The sequence below is a fragment of the Pyrus communis genome, chromosome 12 (genome assembly GCF_041283825.1).
Source record: "Pyrus communis isolate YQ-2024b chromosome 12, ASM4128382v1, whole genome shotgun sequence".
NCBI lineage: Eukaryota > Viridiplantae > Streptophyta > Magnoliopsida > Rosales > Rosaceae > Pyrus > Pyrus communis.
The window spans coordinates 14,981,744-15,006,406 of record NC_142576.1 but is presented as its reverse complement, the minus strand read 5'-3'; the positions used below and the strand labels follow the sequence as shown (position 1 = coordinate 15,006,406).

General features: G+C 38.4%; 1 protein-coding gene across 1 annotated transcript in view; it reads left to right on the top strand.

Moving 5' to 3' along the window:
* Positions 1-24,287, top strand: part of LOC137710039 (uncharacterized) — an 82,188-nt gene extending 57,901 nt beyond the window's left edge. Inside the window, exon 2 of the mRNA XM_088680800.1 lies at positions 24,049-24,287. Within this exon, the coding sequence (XP_088536926.1) occupies positions 24,049-24,164 (116 nt within the window). The 3' untranslated portion in view covers positions 24,165-24,287. The remainder of the gene's footprint in view (positions 1-24,048) is intronic.
* Positions 24,288-24,663: the final 376 nt, after the last annotated feature.

The following is a 24,663-nucleotide window of genomic DNA, read 5'->3' as shown; positions in this document are numbered from 1 at the left end:
AGAATTCACTTAGAGTGCAGAAATCAACTTTTAAACAAATAGGGAAGATTCAAACAACTCTTAGGGCCTAATTCATTATTTTGGACCCTTAATTCACAGATTTTAACTCTCCAAATAACGTGTAGGCTCAAGTCTCACAGGGATGTAGCGTTTGTTAAGTTCCTTCCTTCAAGCATGTTACAAAAACTAATTTTTTTTCTTTGTGATTACATGTGAATTCGTAAACTATAACTACAAACAAGCATAAACCAAAGAGTATATCAAACGTCCATCCATGTTTGTAACTTTCTTTAACCATCATGCAATTAAAAACCAAATCCTCATCATTGTGTTGGAAGGTGACCTACGACACAAACAAACACACAAAACAACTCTTTTTGGGTTTTTCAAAACAATTTTTCAAATTTTTAGGGGATTTTCGGATTTTTAAGTCAACACACACTAAAACACTCTAAAATGGCTTAAAAACACTTAAAAACAGCAAGGAACAACATTGGAAGTTATGGGTGATAAAATCCCACGAATTTGCATCAACAACATTAGTTACCCCCCCCCCCCCCCCACACTTAAATCAAACATTGTCCTCAATGTTCTAAGCTTAAAATCACACCAAACAAAAGTAAACATAAAAACAGCAACTAAACACACTAAACATGACAGAATGTAAATAACAAAGAGAAGAGTTTAGGGACGCAAATCTGGGTATGGAGTGTAGATTCCATCTTCTCCTTGGTGATTGCATGGGTTGCCTCCCACGAAGTGATAGAAGCATATTTATGCGCCTTAGTTAGCTAGTTCTTATGCATTTATGTTGTGTTTTCTTACTTAATTTAGTGTTTAAAGTCATTTTCGTGTGTTTATAGGTTCATATGGCTAAGGATGCAAAAGGATGCCTTTCGGAGCCTTTTGGAGCAAATTAGAGATTGGAATGGATTGCATATGCTTAAAGCCAAGTAGATGGACGAAATTGAAGACCAAAGGAATGAAAATGAAGAACAAAGAGTTCACATTCATCACCAACACAACCATACATCCACACATTCTTTCTCCATCATTGCCGTGCAAAACACCATCATTGCAGCCACATGCACATTCCACTTCATCATTTCAGATTTCCACCATCAACAAAGAACCATTCATTAATCATTTACACTTTAATCATTCAACCACATTCACACATCACCCATTCACCTTTGTGCCATGCTTCTACCTTTGTTCAAGCCCTTCCACATAACCTGCCTTCATTCATTCAGAAAATGCATTCCTTGTCGTGGCTTACATGCACTTCCCACTACCTTTCATTGCAGCCACATCACATGCATTCCCACATGCATTTCCACCCACATACACCCATAATCATTCAACACATGCATCCATAATCATCTCTCAAAACCGTGCATTTCATGTTCATTCCAACCTTTATTCCACATGCACTCCCTTTAAATAATCAACCCACATGCACCATTCAAACATAAACCCATTCACCACCAGAAAACAACCATGCCGTGGGTTCCCATTCCAGATTTCCAGCATTCCCTTTTATTTTCTGTCAAAACACATGCATTCCCACCCTTTAATCACATGCATTTCTGCCACATGCATCTCCCATCACCATTTCAGCTTTCCACCTAATTCCTAGTCATCATGTTCCCCCCATTTCACCTATAAATAAGCATGCATTGCAGCCACAAAACACACACTCTTCCATTTCAGCAAACCATCTCTCATACACATTCATTCACGCCAGAAATTCCTCCTCTCCCTCTAGCACTACCATACTTCACCATTCTTCATATTTTCTGCCCAAAAACACTCCTTGCCTTCCCCTACATCCATCCCTACCCTAAACACATCATTCTACATCATCCATAACCCCCAAAACTCACCAAAACCCCTTGTGCCGCAGCAACTAGAGGAGAAGAGGCCTAAACGTTCATACAATTCAAGATTGAGTTGTTGGAATTTTTAGGTGTACTTCGATTCTTGTTTTCAATGTTTACTTTGTTATTACTCTCTAAGTTTGTTGTAATCATGAGTGGCTAAACCCCTAATTAGTTAGGGGAAAGTTTGAAGCCATGAACATGTTTGAAATATGAATTGATTTCTTCCAATTGTGATTTGTTAAGTTGTGATTGTAATTCAATTATCATGTTTATTAAAAACTTGTTTTTGTATGTTGATTAGGGATGCATACTTAGTCTTCATGCATAAACTCGATGCTAGTTTATAAACGAGTTTCACCTAATCGTCACAAGTTTATAAACATGAGTAGTGAAGGTTGCTAGTCACAACCGCGTTAATTGAATTCTTGGCAAAAGTATCATGCATTCATAGTTACAATTGCCTCGTCAACACTTATAATTCTCATAGAGCATAATGATCTCTCATTGTATCTCTTCTATGCATTCATGTTGAGAACCATTGGAGAATGATTTGAATTGTCGCATGCATCATCCAATTCAATAACATAAGGAAAATTTGAGAGTTAATTAGTGCATCACGGTTAACTTGGGGTGTTGAGCATCATAGATAATGAAAAGCAATTGGAGAATCGATTCATATATAAATGTGTCATGTGTGGAGAATGGACCTCTAACTAATCCATCCATCATCTTGTTTCTCAAATCCGTTTATACAATCTGCCTAGTTTATTAACTTGTTTTATTTAATTTAACTTCGTCAAAACCTTAATCCCCCTTTACTTTAATGTCCAATTTAGTTAGAAATCAATTTAGTTTGTGCTTTTAAGTGTTTTGATTCATTTTATTTCCCAATTTCGTCCAGATTCACCAAAGTGCTCAAAACTGCCCAGAAAGTGATTTTAAGGCAGTTTTGAGTGTTTTGGGTGATGTTTGAGTCTTTTGGTTTGTTTTAATGTTTTAAGTGTTTAGTTTTACATTCTTTGAGTTAGTTTAGTGTTTTATATTGTGTTTTTACGTTCTTGAGTCAAGTTATTACTTAATTTCGTCCAAATTTGTGTTTGTGCTCAAATCTGCCCAGAAAGTGGTTTTTAGGCAGATTTGAGTGTGTTTGTGTTGTTTTGAGTCTTTTGAGTCAATTTCACATTGATTAGCATCCCTAGTTAATCCCCGGTCTAGAACGATCCCTATTTGCACATTTACTACAATTGTCATCCATAGGGTTAATTTGTGTGTTTAACTATTTTCGCATCAAATTTTGGCGCCGTTGCCGGGGATTAGCAAAATTGCTAATCCCTTGTGTTTTTGCCGTATGTTTTTAGTGTAATTTACCTAGTTTTCTCATTTTGTTTTGTTTTCTTGGTTTAGGTACTAGTGCATGACGCGGAGTTCTCAAACTGTGCATGCACATATCTTGGACTTTAACGACGATTTTGAACGTGATTTGAGAAGAAAGAGGAGGCATCCCGAACCTAGTGAACCTAGTTCAAGTTTAGAGGCCGAATCTGAGTTTGAAAGTGTGGAAGAAGAAGTTATGGCAGCAGACAATCGGACCATTAAAGAGCTTTCGGCCTCGGGGTTGGCCAATGCCGCACCATTATGCATTCAATACCCCGCGGCTGCCCAAGGCAAGACCGATGAATTCGAGTTGAAGTCAAGCTTGTTGCACCACATTCCGAAATACCATGGGCTTTCCATGGAAGATCCCAACAAGCATCTCAAGGAGTTCGAGGTTGTTTGTTCGAGCATGACACCCATAAATGTCGATGGGAACATTCTAATGATGAAAGCTTTTCCATTCTCTCTTGTGGAAAAGGCTAAGGATTGGCTTTATGAATTGGCACCCGGGACCGTTACTTCTTGGGAGAGCATGAAGAGAGCGTTCTTGGAGAAGTTCTTCCCTACTTCAAGAATCATTCTCTTGAGGAAGAAAATTAGCGGAATCCAACAAAGTCAAGGAGAATCTTTTCCGGCATACTACGAGCGTTTTAAAGCCCTTGTTGCATCGTGTCCTCAACATCAAATGAAGGAGGAGCTTCTCCTTCAATATTTCTATGAGGGCCTTCTTCCCATTGAAAGGCAAATGCTCGATGCTTCGGCGGGAGGTGCATTGGTGGACAAAACTCCTATGTCGGCCAAGACCCTAATTGCAAACCGTGCTCTAAATGCACAACAATATGAAGGACTTGGGCAAAGGGACCCCCCACGGCAACACTTGAATGAGGTAAGTTCTCAATCCGATATTCAATCTCAGATAGCTAATCTTACTTCTATTGTGTCTCAGATGGCCGAAGGAATGAAGATACAAGGACCGATTGTATGTGGTGTATGTTCTATCCAAGGACACCCTTCGGAAAAATGCCCTCAATTGATTGAGAATGGGGGATGGGAGAGTGCAAATGCCATGGGATTTCCGAGCCACAATCAACCAAGGAATGATCCATATTCCAACACATACAATCCGGGTTGGAGAGACCATCCAAACTTCAAGTGGAGGGAACCTCAACAACCTCAACAACAAGGAGGCTTTAGACAACAACCCTCGGGGTTCTACACCAAGCCATTCGGCCCCAATCCAAACCAAGCACAACCTGCCCAAAACAATCAAGGTACGTCGTTGGGCAATGAAACACTTCTTAAATTACTTACCAATTTGTCTCAGGGGCAAGAGGATCAAACCAAAGCCATGCAAAACCAAGACAAAAGGGTGGATCACTTGGAGAAACAAATTGGGCAGATTGCGGAATTTGTAGGACAATTCCGAGACAAAGGCAAGCTCCCTAGCTCAACCGTTGTCAATCCAAGGGGAGGATTCGAATCTGCCAAGGCAATCATGTTGAGAAGTGGTAAGGAGGTCGAAACCACCCCAAGCACGTCCAAAACAAGTCAAGAAGAGGACGTGTTGCTGCAAGAAGAGGAGGAACAAGGAATAAAGGCCACGGCAAGGGTGAAAGAATCTTTGCCGCAGCCCCCTATTGTGCCAAAACCGTCCAATATGCCTAAGGTAAGTCCAAATTCGACTTTGTCAAGTTCCATTCCACTAAACGTGCCCTTTCCTAGCAGGTTTAGGCAATCAAAGAAGGAGGAGAGTGAAAAGGACATTTTGGAAACCTTTAGGAAAGTTCAAGTTAACATTCCGCTCCTTGATGCAATCAAGCAAGTCCCTAAGTATGCCAAGTTCTTAAAAGAGCTTTGCACAACGAGGAAGAGGATTTCAAACAAGGAGGTGGTCCAGGTAAGTGAAAATGTCTCTGCTGTGTTACAAAGGAAATTACCCGGCAGTTACAAAGGAAACTGCCGGGTAGTTTTACAATTCCGTGCGTTATTGGTAATACTAAGTTTGAACAATGCATGTTAGACTTAGGGGCTTCGATTAATGTTATGCCATACTCTATTTATGCATCTATGAACTTAGGTGAGCTTAAAAATGATGGTGTGATAATTCAATTAGCCGATCGTTCTAATGCATATCCAAAGGGTGTTTTGGAAGATGTTTTGGTACAGGTTGATAACTTGATTTTTCCAGCGGATTTCTACGTGCTTGACATGGAGGATTCACCCCATTCCACCCCATTACCGATTCTATTAGGGAGGCCCTTCATGAAAACAGCCCGCACCAAGATAGATGTGTTTAAAGGAACTTTAACGATGGAATTTGATGGGGAAGTCATTGATTTCAATCTTTCTGAAAGTATTAAATTTCCTAAGGACGATCATTCTTGTTTTTCTATTGATATAATTGATGATTTGGCGCAGGAATTTCTCGATTCTTTGGAGAGGAATTGGGCAACAATTGCACAAGGAATTGCACAAGGAATTGGGCAAAAATCTGGTTTTGCCGTGCCTAGAAGTGAAGATGAGGCCGAGATGGTTGCTGCACTTGAGTCATTGCCACAACACTTTGGTAAGCCTCCAAAACCGAGTCCAATTCCTGTTTCGACTAACAAGTTGTTACCTTCAGTGATTCAGGCACCCATTCTTGAGCTTAAACCATTGCCGGATCATTTGAAGTATGTCTATTTGGGAGACAATGAGACGTTGCCTGTCATAGTTTCCTTATCCCTCACAGCAATGGAGGAGGAGAAATTGATTCGGGTGTTGAAAGAGCACAAGACGGCCATAGGATGGACCTTGGCCGACATAAAGGGTATTAGTCCTACAACTTGCATGCATCGCATACTTTTAGAGGAGGGGGCTAAACCAACCAGAGAGGCTCAACGCCGGCTCAACCCTCCAATGATGGAAGTTGTGAAAAAGGAGATTATCAAGCTTCTAGATTGTGGGGTGATCTATCCTATCTCGGATAGCCGTTGGGTTTCACCGGTTCAAGTTGTGCCAAAGAAATCCGGAGTGACTGTGGTGAAGAATGAAGAAGATGAACTTGTGCCTACACGCATTCAAACCGGTTGGAGGGTGTGCATTGACTATAGAAAGCTAAATGCCGCAACAAGGAAAGATCACTTCCCTTTGCCATTCATTGATCAAATGCTTGAAAGGTTAGCCGGTCATTCTTTTTATTGCTTTCTTGATGGTTATTCGGGTTATAATCAAATTGTCATAACGCCGGATGATCAAGAAAAGACCACCTTTACTTGTCCATTTGGTACTTTTGCATATCGTCGTATGCCATTTGGTTTATGCAATGCACCGGCCACTTTCCAACGATGCATGGTAAGTATCTTCTCTGATTATGTTGAAAAGATAATTGAAGTATTTATGGACGATTTTAGTGTGTTTGGAGACTCATTTGATGCTTGTTTGCATAATCTCACTTTAATCTTGAAAAGATGCATGGAAACTAACCTTGTTTTGAATTGGGAAAAATGTCATTTTATGGTTAAACAAGGTATAGTTTTGGGTCATATCATCTCTGAAAAAGGAATTGAAGTTGATAAGTCTAAAATAGATCTTGTACGTCACTTACCTTCTCCTACGTCGGTTAGAGAGGTCCGTTCTTTTCTTGGCCATGCAGGATTCTATCGACGATTTATCAAGGACTTTTCCAAGATTGCACAACCCCTATGCCGCCTACTCCAAAAGGATGTGTCTTTTGAGTTCAACGAGGCGTGTGAGAAGGCATTCAAGCATCTAAAAGACTTACTCACCACGGCACCCATCATAACTCCCCCGGATTGGTCCATTCCCTTTGAATTGATGTGTGATGCATCGGATTATGCACTTGGGGCTGTTTTGGGTCAAAGGAAAAATAAACAGCCACATGTTATTTATTATGCTTCACGCACTTTAAATGATGCTCAATTGAATTATTCTACAACCGAAAAAGAACTCTTGGCGGTTGTATTTGCTTTAGATAAGTTTAGATCATATCTTCTTGGTACTAAAGTAATTGTTTTCACTGACCATGCAGCCTTGAAGTATCTTCTCACCAAAAAGGAGGCTAAGCCAAGACTCATTCGTTGGATGCTCCTACTTCAAGAGTTCGATCTTGAAATCCGAGACAAGAAAGGGTGTGAAAACGTGGTGGCTGACCACCTAAGTAGAATGGTGCGTGAGGAAGAGTCCACCCCCATTTTAGAAACGTTTCCGGATGAGCAACTTCTGTCCATTGAGGTAAGAACCCCTTGGTATGCCGATTTGGTCAATTTCTTGGTGTCTAAGCAAGTTCCTAGTACCCTAAACAAGTTCCAACGTGATAAACTTGTTCATGATGCACGTTTTTATGTTTGGGATGATCCATATTTATGGAAATTCTGCCCAGATCAGATTGTGCGTAGATGTGTGCCCGAATCTGAATTTAATTCCATTCTTACATTCTGCCATACTTATGCATGTGGGGGACATTTTGGCACCCAAAGGACAGCCCTAAAGGTGTTACAATCTGGATTTTATTGGCCTAATCTCTTTAAAGATGCTAAAATGTTTTGTTTAACATGCGATAAGTGTCAAAGAACAGGTAACATAGGGCCTAAGGACCAAATGCCACAACAATCTCTCTCATTTGTGGAAATTTTTGATGTGTGGGGTATTGATTTCATGGGCCCCTTCCCTCCATCTTTTGGTTTCACTTATATCTTGCTAGCTGTCGATTATGTTTCCAAATGGGTGGAAGCCAAAGCCACCCGTACTAACGATTCTAAGGTTGTTGCAGATTTTGTGAAATCTAATATTTTTGCTAGATTTGGGATGCCACGAGTTTTAATTAGTGATGGGGGTTCTCACTTTCGTAACCGCACCATTGAAGCTTTGCTCAAGAAGTACAACGTTACTCATAAGGTTTCCACACCTTATCACCCTCAAACCAATGGGCAAGCGGAGGTTTCAAATAGGGAGATCAAACAAGTCCTAGAGAAAACCGTGGGACCCTCAAGAAGAGATTGGAGTTTGCGCTTGGACGATGCATTGTGGGCCTATCGTACGGCTTACAAAACTCCCCTTGGCATGTCACCTTTTCGGCTTATCTATGGTAAGCCATGTCATTTGCCCGTTGAGTTAGAGCACAAGGCACATTGGGCTGTGAAAACCTTCAATTTGGACATAGACGCTGCTGGAGTTCATAGGAAGCTCCAATTAGATGAACTTGAGGAGATTAGGAACGAGGCTTACGAGAATGCTCGCATCTACAAGGACAAGACGAAGGCTTATCATGATAAGATGCTTCGTACCAAAACGTTCTCCAAGGGGCAGAAAGTGTTGCTTTTTGATTCAAGACTTCGGTTATTCCCTGGTAAGTTACGTTCTAAATGGATTGGACCTCTTGTTGTTACTAATGTTTTTCCTCATGGTGCAGTCCAAGTCCAAAGCTTAAAAAGTGGCCACGAGTTCAAGGTGAACGGACATAGATTGAAGCCATACTATGAGAACTTTGTGGAGCATGTCGTGGAGGAGACCCCACTCCATGCCGTGGGCTCCAATGGAGCATGAACGTGTCTTCGTCCGGCTGCAAGACGTTAAAGAAAGCGCTACTTGGGAGGCAACCCATGCAATTCAACAAAGGAAGCTCAAGGAATCACTCCAATTCCAGATTTGCGTTCCTAACCCCTTCACTTTGTTGTTTATTTCGAATCTGCCTATTTAGTTGTTTTACTTGCTGTTTGTGTGTTTCTTTGTGTTTTGTGTGATTTTATGCTTGAAACATTGAGGACAATGTTTGATTTAAGTGTGGGGGGGTAACTAAGTGTTTTTGATGCAAATTCATGGGATTTTATCACCCTTTACTTATAGACTTGTTCCTTGCTGTTTTTAAGTGTTTTTAAGCAGTTTTGGTGTGTTTTAGTGTGTTTTGAAGTAAAAATCCGAAAATCACATAAAAATTTGAAAAATTTGTTTTAAAAACCCAAAAAGAGTTGTTTTCAAAGTGTTTTTGTGTGTTTGTTTTTGTTTTAGGGTACCTTCCAACACAATGATGAGGATTCGGTTTGTAATTACATGGCTGTTAAAGAGAGTGATTAACATGGATGAAAGTTTGATTTACTCTTTGTGTATGCTTGGTTGTGATTATAACTTATGACTTCACATGCAATCATAAAAAAATAAAAAAAAATAAAAAAAAAAAAATCAGTTTTTGTAACATGCTTGAAGGAAGGAACTCAAATTAACGCTACAACCTTGTGAGACTTGAGCCTAAACGTTTATTTGGAGAGTTAGAATCTGTGCATTTTTGTTTTCTAAGTCGTTGCATGATCTCATTATTCTTTGCTTGGTTACTACTTAGAGGCGTTTCATCATTTAGTTCCAAATGCTAGAACTCATGCCCATTTCATGCAAAGCATGTTATTGATTTGCATAACACAGATTCAAGATGAAGTTGTGTAGTGACCACCACCTTAGCCATATTGCCGTGTATCCCATGTCATTTTATGTTCAAGTTAACCCACATTATCATCACCTAGCCTAGATTAGGACCATCCACACCCTTGTTCTTAAAGCTTAGTAAAGCATGATTCAAATTGAATTTCTTTTGAATTATGTTGGCAGAAAACAAGTGTGGGGGAATTGTTCTTGTGTGAGAATTTGTGTGCCATAGGCACGGCATGAAAGAAAAGAAAAAGAAAAAAAAAAAAAAAAAGGCGTGAAAAGTATGAAAAAGAGTTGAAAAGTTGTGAAAAAGAATTCCAAAGTATTGTTTGTTGAAGTAAGGGTCCAAAACAATGAATTCGGCCCTAAGGAGTTGTCTAAGTCTTCCCCTTGTGTTTTAAAGTTAATTTCTGCAATCTAAATGAATTCTAAGTCTTAAGTACACTACTTTGCTTACTATTACTTGAAGAACGCTTGTTCTCCTTATCTTTTCTTTGTTAACCACTACCCCAAGCCCCGTTACAACCCTTGACTTCATTCTTGAGTGTTATGTGTTTCAATTTGTGGAGTTTGAATTTGGTATGAGCATATGGTCATTAGTTCTCGCATCTAAGTAGTAGCATTCCATTCATGAGATCATTTCTAAACATGCTTATTAACTCCATAAATTGCGTTCTTTGTTATACGTATATGTGAGCATTCGTTTTCATATTTACATCAATCTTCTCACATATAACTAGTATAGGGTGTGTAGTTAGAAAATCTGAGTGAAAATTGAGTGCATATCTTGTAAGCATTGAGCAAATTCTCTAAGGCATGTTACTACATTCAAAACATTCTTTTAATCGATTAATTGTGAACTAGTAAGTGGTGTCTATGATTAAGTATGTTTTCAATTGTAAAGATGACTCAAATCTGTGGGGATGATGATTTTTAACTTGTCATGTACCATTGGAAATCCCTGAGGTGAACGTTGGAAGGTTTAGGTTATGTTTTGTTTCTTTGTTTTGCTCGAGGACTAGCAAAAGCTAAGTGTGGGGGAATTTGATAGAAGCATATTTATGCGCCTTAGTTAGCTAGTTCTTATGCATTTATGTTGTGTTTTCTTACTTAATTTAGTGTTTAAAGTCATTTTCGTGTGTTTATAGGTTCATTGATGCGTGATTTATACGCACACAAATTAAACCCTCTTTTTGACAATTGTAGTATAAGTATAAGTAGGGATCGTTCTGGACCGGGGATTAGGAGGGATTGTTAATCACTTGGATTTGACTTAAAAACGTAAAAACATAATATAAAACACTAAACTAGACTCAAAGAATGTAAAACTAAACTTTAAAACACTAAAACAAATCAAAAGACTCAAAATGCTTTTAAAAACACAAACTAAAATGCTATACTAAACTCGAAGAATTCAAAACTAAAAATAAGAAAGATTAAGACTAAGACTTAAACGAAATATGGGGGGATTGATTTTGGACGAATTTAAACTAAAATGGATAGATTGTAAAGAAAACAAATTGTAAATATGAAATTGACGGAAATGAATGGATGGTATGGCTAGCTAAGGGGTTCATCTCCATACATGTTACACTTGCATAATAAAATGATTTCCAATTGCATTTCAATAAACCATGAATTCTCAACGCCCCGGGTTAATTAGGTCCGCTTAAATTAACCGTCAAGTTTTCCTTAAGTTAATGAATTGGATGATTGCATACGACAATCCAAAGCATTCCTCACAAGTTCCCTACATGAATTGCATAATAGAGATACAAGCAAGAATCATTAAGCAATATGAAAACTATAAGTGTTGACGAGGCATTCGTTACTATGATTGCATGAAACTTATGCCAAGAATTTGTTTAACGCGATTGTTTATAAGCAACCTCCACTACTTGTGAATATAAGTTCATAACTATTACGTGAAACTCACTTATATTCTAGCGTCATATTCATGCATGAAAATTAAGCGTTCATTCTCAATAAACATACATAAATAGGATATCAATCAAATAGTTAAACAAATTGAATTCACAACTTATGAAACGTAATTAAAAGTAATCAAATCATATTGCAAGCATAAACATATATTTCGAATCACCCCCCTAGCTAGGGGGGGGTTTAGTTCCTCATACAAAACAAAGAGAATTAAAATTAAACATTGAAATCAAAGAAACACCTAAACATTCCAACAACTCAAACTTGAATTGTATGAACGTTTAGGCCCTCTTCTCTTCCTCTTCGTTGTAGCACAAGGTCTAAAGATAGTTGGTTTGGGGGGATGGAAGTGTGGAATGGAGTGGGGAATTATGGAAATAGGTGAGGAGTGGTGGAGAAAATGGTGCAGAAAATGGAGAGAAACTCACGGCTAGAGAAGGAATGGAGTGTTTGTGTTGTGGTATCTACAATGGAATGAGATGTTTTGAATGATGGGAATGCAAGGGTATTTATAGGAGGAGTGGAGATGTATATGGCTATTTGTTTAAGGTGTTTGTGTGGAGGAATGATGGAGAATTGCATGTGGAATGGCTGCAATGATGAAGAATGAAAGCTGGAAAATAAAAGGGAAAGCTGGAAATCTGAAAATGCAAATGGGAATCCTGAAATGCAAAGGTGGCCACGGTTTTGAGTGTGTTTTGTGTTGGAAATGCATGTGAATGCATGTGAATGTTGTTTGTGTGAAGTGTGTGTGGGTTAAAGAGTGAATGGTGGTGTAATGATGAAGTGTGATGGCTGAAAATGTCAAGGGAAATGCATGTGATTGCATGACAAAGAATTTCAGGATGCATGTGTGTGTTGAATGGTTTCTTGGTGAAGGATGTGGAGTGGTTGAATGTGGTGCAATGATAATGTTTTGTGGCTGAATTGGTGGTGGAATTATGATGGGAGTGCATATGATTAAAGAGTGGGAGTGCATGTGGGTGAATGTGAAGGGAATGCATGTGTTGATGACTAGGTTAGTGGGTGGAAATCTGAAAATGGCATAAGGGAATGGGAGCTCACGGTTTTGAGTTGTTTGTTTGTGTGAAGTGTGTGTGAATGCATGTGAAGATGCTAATAAATAATGCATGTAGGGTTAGGAAATAAAATCATAACTTAAAGGGAGATGATTAAAGGGTGTTGAAAGGTTTGAAATGCATGTGTTGAATTGGTGGTTGAATGATGAAAGAATAAGTGAATGATTATGATAAGTGTATAAGTGAATGATTATGATAAGTGTATGATATGTTAAGTGATAAATGAATGATATGTTAAGTGATAAATGAATGGTTTGATAAGTGAATGATATGATAAGTGAATGCTTATAATAAGTGAATGATATGATAAATGAATGCTTTAAGTGTTTAAAATAGGGAACAAAGCCCTTCCTTGCATGGCAAGGAAGGGAGACACAAGGAAACACACGACAATGTCCTAAGGTTGCAAGGAATGTTGTTTTTGTGTTCTAAAATGCGTAGGAGTCTTCAATGATGCTTAAACATGAGGTCTTTTAGGATTTAACTTTCCTACTTCAAGTCTTTAATTTCGTCCATCCTCTTGGCTCCAAGCATATGATATCCATTCCAATCTCTAATTTGCTCCAAAAGGCTCCAAAAGGCATCCTTTTGCATACCTTGCCCTTAGAACCTGAAAACACACAAAAGAAGCATAAAGGACTAAAATAACTAGAGAAACATAACGTAAATGCACGAGAACAAGCCATTTAAGTCGCATGAATATGCTCCTTTCAAATACCCCCACACTTATCTTTTGCTAGTCCTCGAGCAAAACAGAAAGAAAAACAAAACAAAACCAAACGAAACAAAACAAGTAAAACACAACCTAAACCTTCCAACAACCGTCTTAGGGATTTCCAATGCACATGACACGTTAAAAATCATCATTCCCACAGATTTTAGTCATCTTCACACTTAAGTACATTCTTAATCATAGTCACCATATACTAGTTCACAATTAAGCATTTAAAACCATGTTTTGAATGTAGTAACATGCCTTAGAGAAATTGCTCAAATCCTTACAAGATATGCACTCGTTTTTCACACAGATTTTCTGACTACACACCCTACACTAGTTATATGTGAGAAGATTGATGTAAACATGTAGACGAACACTCACATATGTTATAACAAGGAAAGCATTTTCTGGATTTACGATAATGACATGAATATGATCTCATGAATGGAATGCTACTACTTAGAATGAGAACCAGTGATTCCATAAGCTCATATCAATTTCAAACTCCACATTATTGAACACATAACGATCAAGATAGAAGTCAAAGGGGTGTAACGGGGCTAAAGGTGTTTGGCTAACAAAGAAGGTATATGGAAAACAAAGGTTCTTAAAGAAATAGCGAGCAAAGCATTTGAATTAACGTAGAATTCACTTTTGAATGAAAACTCAACTTTTGAACAACAAGGGGGAACAAGCTCTTTTTTTTTTTTTTTTTTTTTTTTTTGCTTTCTTTCTTTTCTCTTTTTTTCTTTTTCATATGTTTTTCACAAATTTTTTTTTTCTTCTTTTCTTTTGACTCTCAAAACATACAAACTTAAGAACAAACTTTTACTCCCCCACACTCATTTTCTTGCAAAATGTACTCAAAAGGAATTCATTTAAGTCATGCTCACTATCTTTTAAGAACAAGGGTACGGATGGTCCTAATCTAGGCTAGGTAAGGGGTGATATGGTTAGCAAAAAATAGGTTAAACGAGGCTCAACGGTGTTAAGACTTACAATATATATGAAATATGGGAAGTAAGGCTATTTGGCTATGGTGGCAACTACACAACTTCATCTTGATATATGTTATGCAACTCAATATCATGCTTTGAATGAAACGGATATAAGTTCTAGCATTTAGTTCTATCATGATACAATTGCATTCTAAGTAGCAACCAAGCAAGGAATAATGAGATCATTCAACAACTTTAGAAAACAAAGAATCACAGAAAATAACTCTCCAAAGAGGGTAATGGCTCGAGTCTCACAGGGTTGTAGCGTTTGTTTGAGTTCCTTCCTTCAAGCATGTTACAAAAACGAATTTTTCTTTTATGATTGCATGTGAAGTCATACATTATAACCATAACTAAGCATAAACCAAGAGTAAATCAAACTTTTCTCTATGTTTATAACTCTTTTTAACAGTCATGCAATTACAAACCAAATCCTTATCATTGTGTTGGAAGGTACCCTAAGACACAAACTCACAAAAACGACTCAAAACACTCTTTTTAGGCTTTTCAAAACAATTTTTCAAATTTTTATGTGCTTTTCGGAGTTATAAAAACAAAACATACTAAAACACTCTAAAACAACTTAAAAACACCTTAAAACAGCAAGGAACAACATTTGAAGTTATGGGTGATAAAATCCCACGAATTTGCATTAACAACATTAGTTACCCCCCCACATTTAAATCAAACATTGTCCTCAATGTTTTAAGCATAGATTCACACAAAACATAAGTAATCACACAAACAACAACTAAACATACTAAACATGGCAGAATGTAATTAACAAAGAGAAGAGTTTAGGGACGCAAATCTGGTTATGGAGTGTAAATTCCCTCTTCTCTTTGTTGATTGCATTGAGGCTTGATCTTGATGATTCCACAGGCTTACTCTTGAACTGGTTTCTGCCCATTGTTGATTTTCCTTTGTGCTACTTCTTGAACTGGGCAGCAGGATGGTTCTTTTGGTCTCCCCCGAAGGTCTGAGCTTACCCTTTTGGTCTGTTTCTTTGTTCAATCTTTCCAATTCGTATTGAAAAGGGTTGGAGGATAACTCAGCCTATGTTTGTCTCCACATGCTTCAATGTATCATTTTCACTTGCCTTACTCGCTCCCCTTTGCAGAAGTGGTCCCTTCTCCGGAAGTGTATCAACCGTTGAAGATGACTACTCGAGAGCAACGCTAGGTAAGCAATCAGGAATAGATTCCAGGCAGTTGGCTCCAGATCGGAAGATTGACTCCAAGTGCCGGCTGATTGCTTCTTTTACTTTGCCATGCGAGTAAGAACAAGGACAAAGAAAAAGACAGGGAAAGAGCATGATATGAGATACTTTTGCTTTTGACCTTGATGATATGAGATACCTTTGCTTTGAAGAAGCGGTGGATGAATCAGCACATGCTTCAATCCGCCGTTTCCTCCTGGGTCATATGTACTCCAGGCATCTGGTATCATCTTTGGGGAAGAAGAAAGAATTGAGTATTTTGAAAGGCCTTGCTGGGAGTGCGCCCTCAGAGGTGAGGGAGAGTTGGGCATTTTCTTCAGGTTTGCCCTGCCATAAAAGACGAAGGTCGACATATATAGAGATAATATCAAGTGGTGGTGCTTTTTACCTTTGTCGACAAACGTTTTGATCCCGCAAATCCGGCTTTTTGAAATAGTGGCGCCTCTTCGATCTCTGAACACGCCTCTTCGATTTCTGAGCAGGCGCCCCTTCGATTTCTGAACGACGCCCCTTCGCTTTCTGAACGACGCCCCTTCGCTTTCTGAACGACACGTGGTAGTGCAGATGCGGCTCCTTTTGACAAAGCTGCACACGTTTTCTGAAAAGCAGAGAAAGCGTCGCCGAACTTTGCGCTTGTCGGCTAAAGAGGTGTAGTTGCGATGATGGCCTCCACGTGCGTCTTCTGAAAAGCCGAGAAAACGTCGCCTAAATTACGCCGGAAATTCCGGCTTTTTGAATCGGTGGACGCGTCGCCTTGGCTTTTTATTGAGGTATCGATCACCGCCACAAACACACTCTGAAGATTTCCCATTCTTGAAAATCGTCTCCGACCCTTCGAAATTTAACTCCATCCACCCATTCTCTTTGAACACTTTTGAAAAAAAATGGCAAACTCATCGAACCTTAGCTTAGATTTGAGTCTCAGCAGCGATCCGGTTGCGCCCCGTCAAGGTAATGTATGGCGTCCTTCTTTTTTATCTTCTAACGGTCATCTTTCAGGTGAAGACTCTGTGATGCAGGACGCCACAACAGCTACAATAGTAGCTAGGAACCTCCTCACTCCAAAAGATAGTAGGCTACTGTCAGGACGGTCCGATGAGTTGGCCGTTCAAGAGTCCCTCGCACTTAGTGTTCAGTGTGCGAGCTCTGTGTCCAACATGGGACTACGCCTGCTTGCTCGGTCCCGCCAAGTGGAATCGTTGATGGCAGAGGTGGAAAGTCTTAAGCAGGAAATCAAACAGCTTAAGTACGAGAATAGAAGTTTGCATGTGCTTGCAAATAACTATTCGGCGGGCATGAAGAGGAAGCTTGATGAGCTGCAAGAATCTGAGGGTCGAATTCACAATGACCGTCAAAGGCTTGCGTCTTATCTCCAGAGGCACCTTTTTCCTGGGTCATCCAGCGCTTGGCCAAGTATTGAGGCCTGGAATGCTCTAGCTCCGATGCCTCCCGCTCCGATGGCTTCCGCTCCGATGCCTCCCGCTTCTATGCCACCCGCTTCTATGCCTTCCGCTTCTGCGCCTCGTAGTGGGGCTTCACGCAAACAACCTTTGTGAAGCTCCACCTTTCTCCATGTTTAGTATCTCTTTTTTTTTTTTTTTTTTTTTATTTTAATTTTTTTTTTTTCTCTTTTTTTTTTTTTTTTTTTATTTTTTATTTTTATTAACATAAATAAAATCAAACGGCATGGAATTGGTCCTTGAATGGAAGGTGATACTTGAAGTGAACCGGCAGTGGTTTGAATTCTAGTGTAGGTGTCTGATTCAAAAAAAATAGCAAGTTAGTATAAAATCTAATGGAATTTGGAAAAAAAAACTTACTTGTTTTGTCCGATAAGAACTCAATGACAAACACCACTCCTTTGAAAGTTTCAGGGATATTGGACTTGGCCAGATTGCATGTGATGGTTATGACTTGTCCAATGTCATCAAATTCAACTTCTTTGGGCATTGTTGTCTCAAGTATATCCTTTTTGATGCATTCATGACATTCCCTACTTGTCACCTTTGGAAGGGCTTCCAAGATGTCTTTTTCACCTTCTTCTTCCTTGGAAGTCATGAATCTACAAGGAATAGGGATACTTGTTGGAACGGGGTTAAAATTAATGAAATTTAGAACAACCATACCTGTATTAGATGGCATAGGAGCAATAGGTGCCTCCGGTAAAGGTGTTTCCACCCTTTCCGTGGGTTGGGTGTATTCCTCCTCCTTGTGATTTGATTTTAATGGTTGAGAGTCCGTTCCAACCTCCTTGTCACTTCTCAACATGATATCCTTGGCAGTTTCAAATTCTCCCTTTTGATTTGCAATGGTTGAGCTAGGGAGTTCGCCTTGGTCGCAAAATTGTCCTTCAAACTCCGCTATCTGCCCAATTTGCTTTTCCAGAGTAGTAAGTAATTGAAAAATCGTATCATTATCATTTGAATTACCTACATTACTTTGGGCAGGTTGTGGAGGTTGCATAGGCGTTGAATAGAACTCCTCATACGGCTGCCAATATCCTTCTTGTTGAGCCTCATTGTCTTGATTTTGTAAGCCCTGCACCAAACAAATTAATTCATCAATCTTTTGATTATAATCTATTGACGAACTTAAATTTGGTTGGGCATATTGAATATGAGTTTGTGGAGGTTGCATAGGTCTTGAATAGAACTCCTCGTATGGCTGCCAATATCCTTCTTGTTGAACATGTTGAGGTTCCCACCACGTAGAGTTTGAATGATCACTCCAATCTGAACTGTAAGTATTGGAAAACACGTTATTCCTTGATTGAAGATCAAATATATCAACTCTTTGCATTTGGGACCTTTCCATGAGCTGTGACAAAAGAGAAGCGTTATCAAGTGCCATGTTGTTCTTCTCTAGTACTTGAATTCAACAAACAAAACACAATTCAAAAACTAAAACTAAAATACATAACAGAAACGAACAATCCAAGAGATTAGCAAATTTGCTAATCCCCGGCAACGGCGCCAAAATTTGATGCGTGATTTATACGCACACAAATTAAACCCTCTTTTTGACAATTGTAGTATAAGTATAAGTAGGGATCGTTCTGGACCGGGGATTAGGAGGGATTGTTAATCACTTGGATTTGACTTAAAAACGTAAAAACATAATATAAAACACTAAACTAGACTCAAAGAATGTAAAACTAAACTTTAAAACACTAAAACAAATCAAAAGACTCAAAATGCTTTTAAAAACACAAACTAAAATGCTATACTAAACTCGAAGAATTCAAAACTAAAAATAAGAAAGATTAAGACTAAGACTTAAACGAAATATGGGGGGATTGATTTTGGACGAATTTAAACTAAAATGGATAGATTGTAAAGAAAACAAATTGTAAATATGAAATTGACGGAAATGAATGGATGGTATGGCTAGCTAAGGGGTTCATCTCCATACATGTTACACTTGCATAATAAAATGATTTCCAATTGCATTTCAATAAACCATGAATTCTCAACGCCCCGGGTTAATTAGGTCCGCTTAAATTAACCGTCAAGTTTTCCTTAAGTTAATGAATTGGATGATTGCATACGACAATCCAAAGCATTCCTCACAAGTTCCCTACATGAATTGCATAATAGAGATACAAGCAAGAATCATTAAGCAATATGAAAACTATAAGTGTTGACGAGGCATTCGTTACTATGATTGCATGAAACTTATGCCAAGAATTTGTTTAACGCGATTGTTTATAAGCAACCTCCACTACTTGTGAATATAAGTTCATAACTATTACGTGAAACTCACTTATATTCTAGCGTCATATTCATGCATGAAAATTAAGCGTTCATTCTCAATAAACATACATAAATAGGATATCAATCAAATAGTTAAACAAATTGAATTCACAACTTATGAAACGTAATTAAAAGTAATCAAATCATATTGCAAGCATAAACATATATTTCGAATCACCCCCCTAGCTAGGGGGGGGTTTAGTTCCTCATACAAAACAAAGAGAATTAAAATTAAACATTGAAATCAAAGAAACACCTAAACATTCCAACAACTCAAACTTGAATTGTATGAACGTTTAGGCCCTCTTCTCTTCCTCTTCGTTGTAGCACAAGGTCTAAAGATAGTTGGTTTGGGGGGATGGAAGTGTGGAATGGAGTGGGGAATTATGGAAATAGGTGAGGAGTGGTGGAGAAAATGGTGCAGAAAATGGAGAGAAACTCACGGCTAGAGAAGGAATGGAGTGTTTGTGTTGTGGTATCTACAATGGAATGAGATGTTTTGAATGATGGGAATGCAAGGGTATTTATAGGAGGAGTGGAGATGTATATGGCTATTTGTTTAAGGTGTTTGTGTGGAGGAATGATGGAGAATTGCATGTGGAATGGCTGCAATGATGAAGAATGAAAGCTGGAAAATAAAAGGGAAAGCTGGAAATCTGAAAATGCAAATGGGAATCCTGAAATGCAAAGGTGGCCACGGTTTTGAGTGTGTTTTGTGTTGGAAATGCATGTGAATGCATGTGAATGTTGTTTGTGTGAAGTGTGTGTGGGTTAAAGAGTGAATGGTGGTGTAATGATGAAGTGTGATGGCTGAAAATGTCAAGGGAAATGCATGTGATTGCATGACAAAGAATTTCAGGATGCATGTGTGTGTTGAATGGTTTCTTGGTGAAGGATGTGGAGTGGTTGAATGTGGTGCAATGATAATGTTTTGTGGCTGAATTGGTGGTGGAATTATGATGGGAGTGCATATGATTAAAGAGTGGGAGTGCATGTGGGTGAATGTGAAGGGAATGCATGTGTTGATGACTAGGTTAGTGGGTGGAAATCTGAAAATGGCATAAGGGAATGGGAGCTCACGGTTTTGAGTTGTTTGTTTGTGTGAAGTGTGTGTGAATGCATGTGAAGATGCTAATAAATAATGCATGTAGGGTTAGGAAATAAAATCATAACTTAAAGGGAGATGATTAAAGGGTGTTGAAAGGTTTGAAATGCATGTGTTGAATTGGTGGTTGAATGATGAAAGAATAAGTGAATGATTATGATAAGTGTATAAGTGAATGATTATGATAAGTGTATGATATGTTAAGTGATAAATGAATGATATGTTAAGTGATAAATGAATGGTTTGATAAGTGAATGATATGATAAGTGAATGCTTATAATAAGTGAATGATATGATAAATGAATGCTTTAAGTGTTTAAAATAGGGAACAAAGCCCTTCCTTGCATGGCAAGGAAGGGAGACACAAGGAAACACACGACAATGTCCTAAGGTTGCAAGGAATGTTGTTTTTGTGTTCTAAAATGCGTAGGAGTCTTCAATGATGCTTAAACATGAGGTCTTTTAGGATTTAACTTTCCTACTTCAAGTCTTTAATTTCGTCCATCCTCTTGGCTCCAAGCATATGATATCCATTCCAATCTCTAATTTGCTCCAAAAGGCTCCAAAAGGCATCCTTTTGCATACCTTGCCCTTAGAACCTGAAAACACACAAAAGAAGCATAAAGGACTAAAATAACTAGAGAAACATAACGTAAATGCACGAGAACAAGCCATTTAAGTCGCATGAATATGCTCCTTTCATTCATATGGCTAAGGATGCAAAAGGATGCCTTTCGGAGCCTTTTGGAGCAAATTAGAGATTGGAATGGATTGCATATGCTTAAAGCCAAGTAGATGGACGAAATTGAAGACCAAAGGAATGAAAATGAAGAACAAAGAGTTCACATTCATCACCAACACAACCATACATCCACACATTCTTTCTCCATCATTGCCGTGCAAAACACCATCATTGCAGCCACATGCACATTCCACTTCATCATTTCAGATTTCCACCATCAACAAAGAACCATTCATTAATCATTTACACTTTAATCATTCAACCACATTCACACATCACCCATTCATCTTTGTGCCATGCTTCTACCTTTGTTCAAGCCCTTCCACATAACCTGCCTTCATTCATTCAGAAAATGCATTCCTTGCCGTGGCTTACATGCACTTCCCACTACCTTTCATTTCAGCCAAATCACATGCATTCCCACATGCATTTCCACCCACATACACCCATAATCATTCAACACATGCATCCATAATCATCTCTCAAAACCGTGCATTTCATGTTCATTCCAACCTTTATTCCACATGCACTCCCTTTAAATAATCAACCCACATGCACCATTCAAACATAAACCCATTCACCACCAGAAAACAACCATGCCGTGGGTTCCCATTCCAGATTTCCAGCATTCCCTTTTATTTTCTGTCAAAACACATGCATTCCCACCCTTTAATCACATGCATTTCTGCCACATGCATCTCCCATCACCATTTCAGCTTTCCACCTAATTCCTAGTCATCATGTTCCCCCCATTTCACCTATAAATAAGCATGCATTGCAGCCACAAAACACACACTCTTCCATTTCAGCAAACTATCTCTCATACACATTCATTCACGCCAGAAATTCCTCCTCTCCCTCTAGCACTACCATACTTCACCATTCTTCATATTTTCTGCCCAAAAACACTCCTTGCCTTCCCCTACATCCATCCCTACCCTAAACACATCATTCTACATCATCCATAACCCCCAAAACTCACCAAAACCCCTTGTGCCGCAGCAACTAGAGGAGAAGAGGCCTAAACGTTCATACAATTCAAGATTGAGTTGTTGGAATTTTTAGGTGTACTTCGATTCTTGTTTTCAATGTTTACTTTGTTATTACTCTCTAAGTTTGTTGTAATCATGAGTGGCTAAACCCCTAATTAGTTAGGGGAAAGTTTGAAGCCATGAACATGTTTGAAATATGAATTGATTTCTTCCAATTGTTATTTGTTAAGTTGTGATTGTAATTCAATTATCATGTTTATTAAAAACTTGTTTTTGTATGTTGATTAGGGATGCATACTTAGTCTTCATGCATAAACTCGATGCTAGTTTATAAACGAGTTTCACCTAATCGTCACAAGTTTATAAACATGAGTAGTGAAGGTTGCTAGTCACAACCGCGTTAATTGAATTCTTGGCAAAAGTATCATGCATTCATAGTTACAATTGCCTCGTCAACACTTATAATTCTCATAGAGCATAATGATCTCTCATTGTATCTCTTCTATGCATTCATGTTGAGAACCATTGGAGAATGATTTGAATTGTCGCATGCATCATCCAATTCAATAACATAAGGAAAATTTGAGAGTTAATTAGTGCATCACGGTTAACTTGGGGTGTTGAGCATCATAGATAATGAAAAGCAATTGGAGAATCGATTCATATATAAATGTGTCATGTGTGGAGAATGGACCTCTAACTAATCCATCCATCATCTTGTTTCTCAAATCCGTTTATACAATCTGCCTAGTTTATTAACTTGTTTTATTTAATTTAACTTCGTCAAAACCTTAATCCCCCTTTACTTTAATGTCCAATTTAGTTAGAAATCAATTTAGTTTGTGCTTTTAAGTGTTTTGATTCATTTTATTTCCCAATTTCGTCCAGATTCACCAAAGTGCTCAAAACTGCCCAGAAAGTGATTTTAAGGCAGTTTTGAGTGTTTTGGGTGATGTTTGAGTCTTTTGGTTTGTTTTAATGTTTTAAGTGTTTAGTTTTACATTCTTTGAGTTAGTTTAGTGTTTTATATTGTGTTTTTACGTTCTTGAGTCAAGTTATTACTTAATTTCGTCCAAATTTGTGTTTGTGCTCAAATCTGCCCAGAAAGTGGTTTTTAGGCAGATTTGAGTGTGTTTGTGTTGTTTTGAGTCTTTTGAGTCAATTTCACATTGATTAGCATCCCTAGTTAATCCCCGGTCTAGAACGATCCCTATTTGCACATTTACTACAATTGTCATCCATAGGGTTAATTTGTGTGTTTAACTATTTTCGCATCACGAAGCGCTTTCTTTTACGTCTTGTAGCCGGACGATGGTATGCTTATGCCCCATTGGAGCCCACGGCATACAATGGGATCTCCTCCACAACATGCTCAACAAAGTTCTCGTAGTAGGGTTTCAACCTATGGCCATTCACCTTGAATTCTTGTCCAATTTTCAAGCTCTGTATTTGAACTGCACCATGCACAAAAACATTAGTGATAACAAATGGACCAACCCACTTAAAACGTAACTTACCGGGGAATAACCGAAGATGGGAATTAAATAACAACACTTTCTGCCCGATTGAGAAGGTTTTGCCTCTAATCATCTTGTCATGAACGGCCTTAGTCTTGTCCTTGTAAATCCGGGCATTCTCATACGCCTCATCCCGAATCTCTTCAAGCTCGTTCAATTGTAGCTTCCTATGGTTTCCAGCCGCGTCCACATCCATATTGAAGGTCTTTGATAGGAGCATATTCATGCGACTTAAATGGCTTGTTCTCGTGCATTTACGTTATGTTTCTCTAGTTATTTTAGTCCTTTATGCTTCTTTTGTGTGTTTTCAGGTTCTAAGGGCAAGGTATGCAAAAGGATGCCTTTTGGAGCCTTTTGGAGCAAATTAGAGATTGGAATGGATATCATATGCTTGGAGCCAAGAGGATGGACGAAATTAAAGACTTGAAGTAGGAAAGTTAAATCCTAAAAGACCTCATGTTTAAGCATCATTGAAGACTCCTACGCATTTTAGAACACAAAAACAACATTCCTTGCAACCTTAGGACATTGTCGTGTGTTTCCTTGTGTCTCCCTTCCTTGCCATGCAAGGAAGGGCTTTGTTCCCTATTTTAAACACTTAAAGCATTCATTTATCATATCATTCACTTATTATAAGCATTCACTTATCATATCATTCACTTATCAAACCATTCACTTATCACTTCCATTCACTTATCACTTATCACTTCCATTCACTTATCACTCACCACATATCATTCATTTATCACTTAACATATCATTCATTTATCACTTAACATATCATACACTTATCATAATCATTCACTTATACACTTATCATAATCATTCACTTATTCTTTCATCATTCAACCACCAATTCAACACATGCATTTCAAACCTTTCAACACCCTTTAATCATCTCCCTTTAAGTTATGATTTTATTTCCT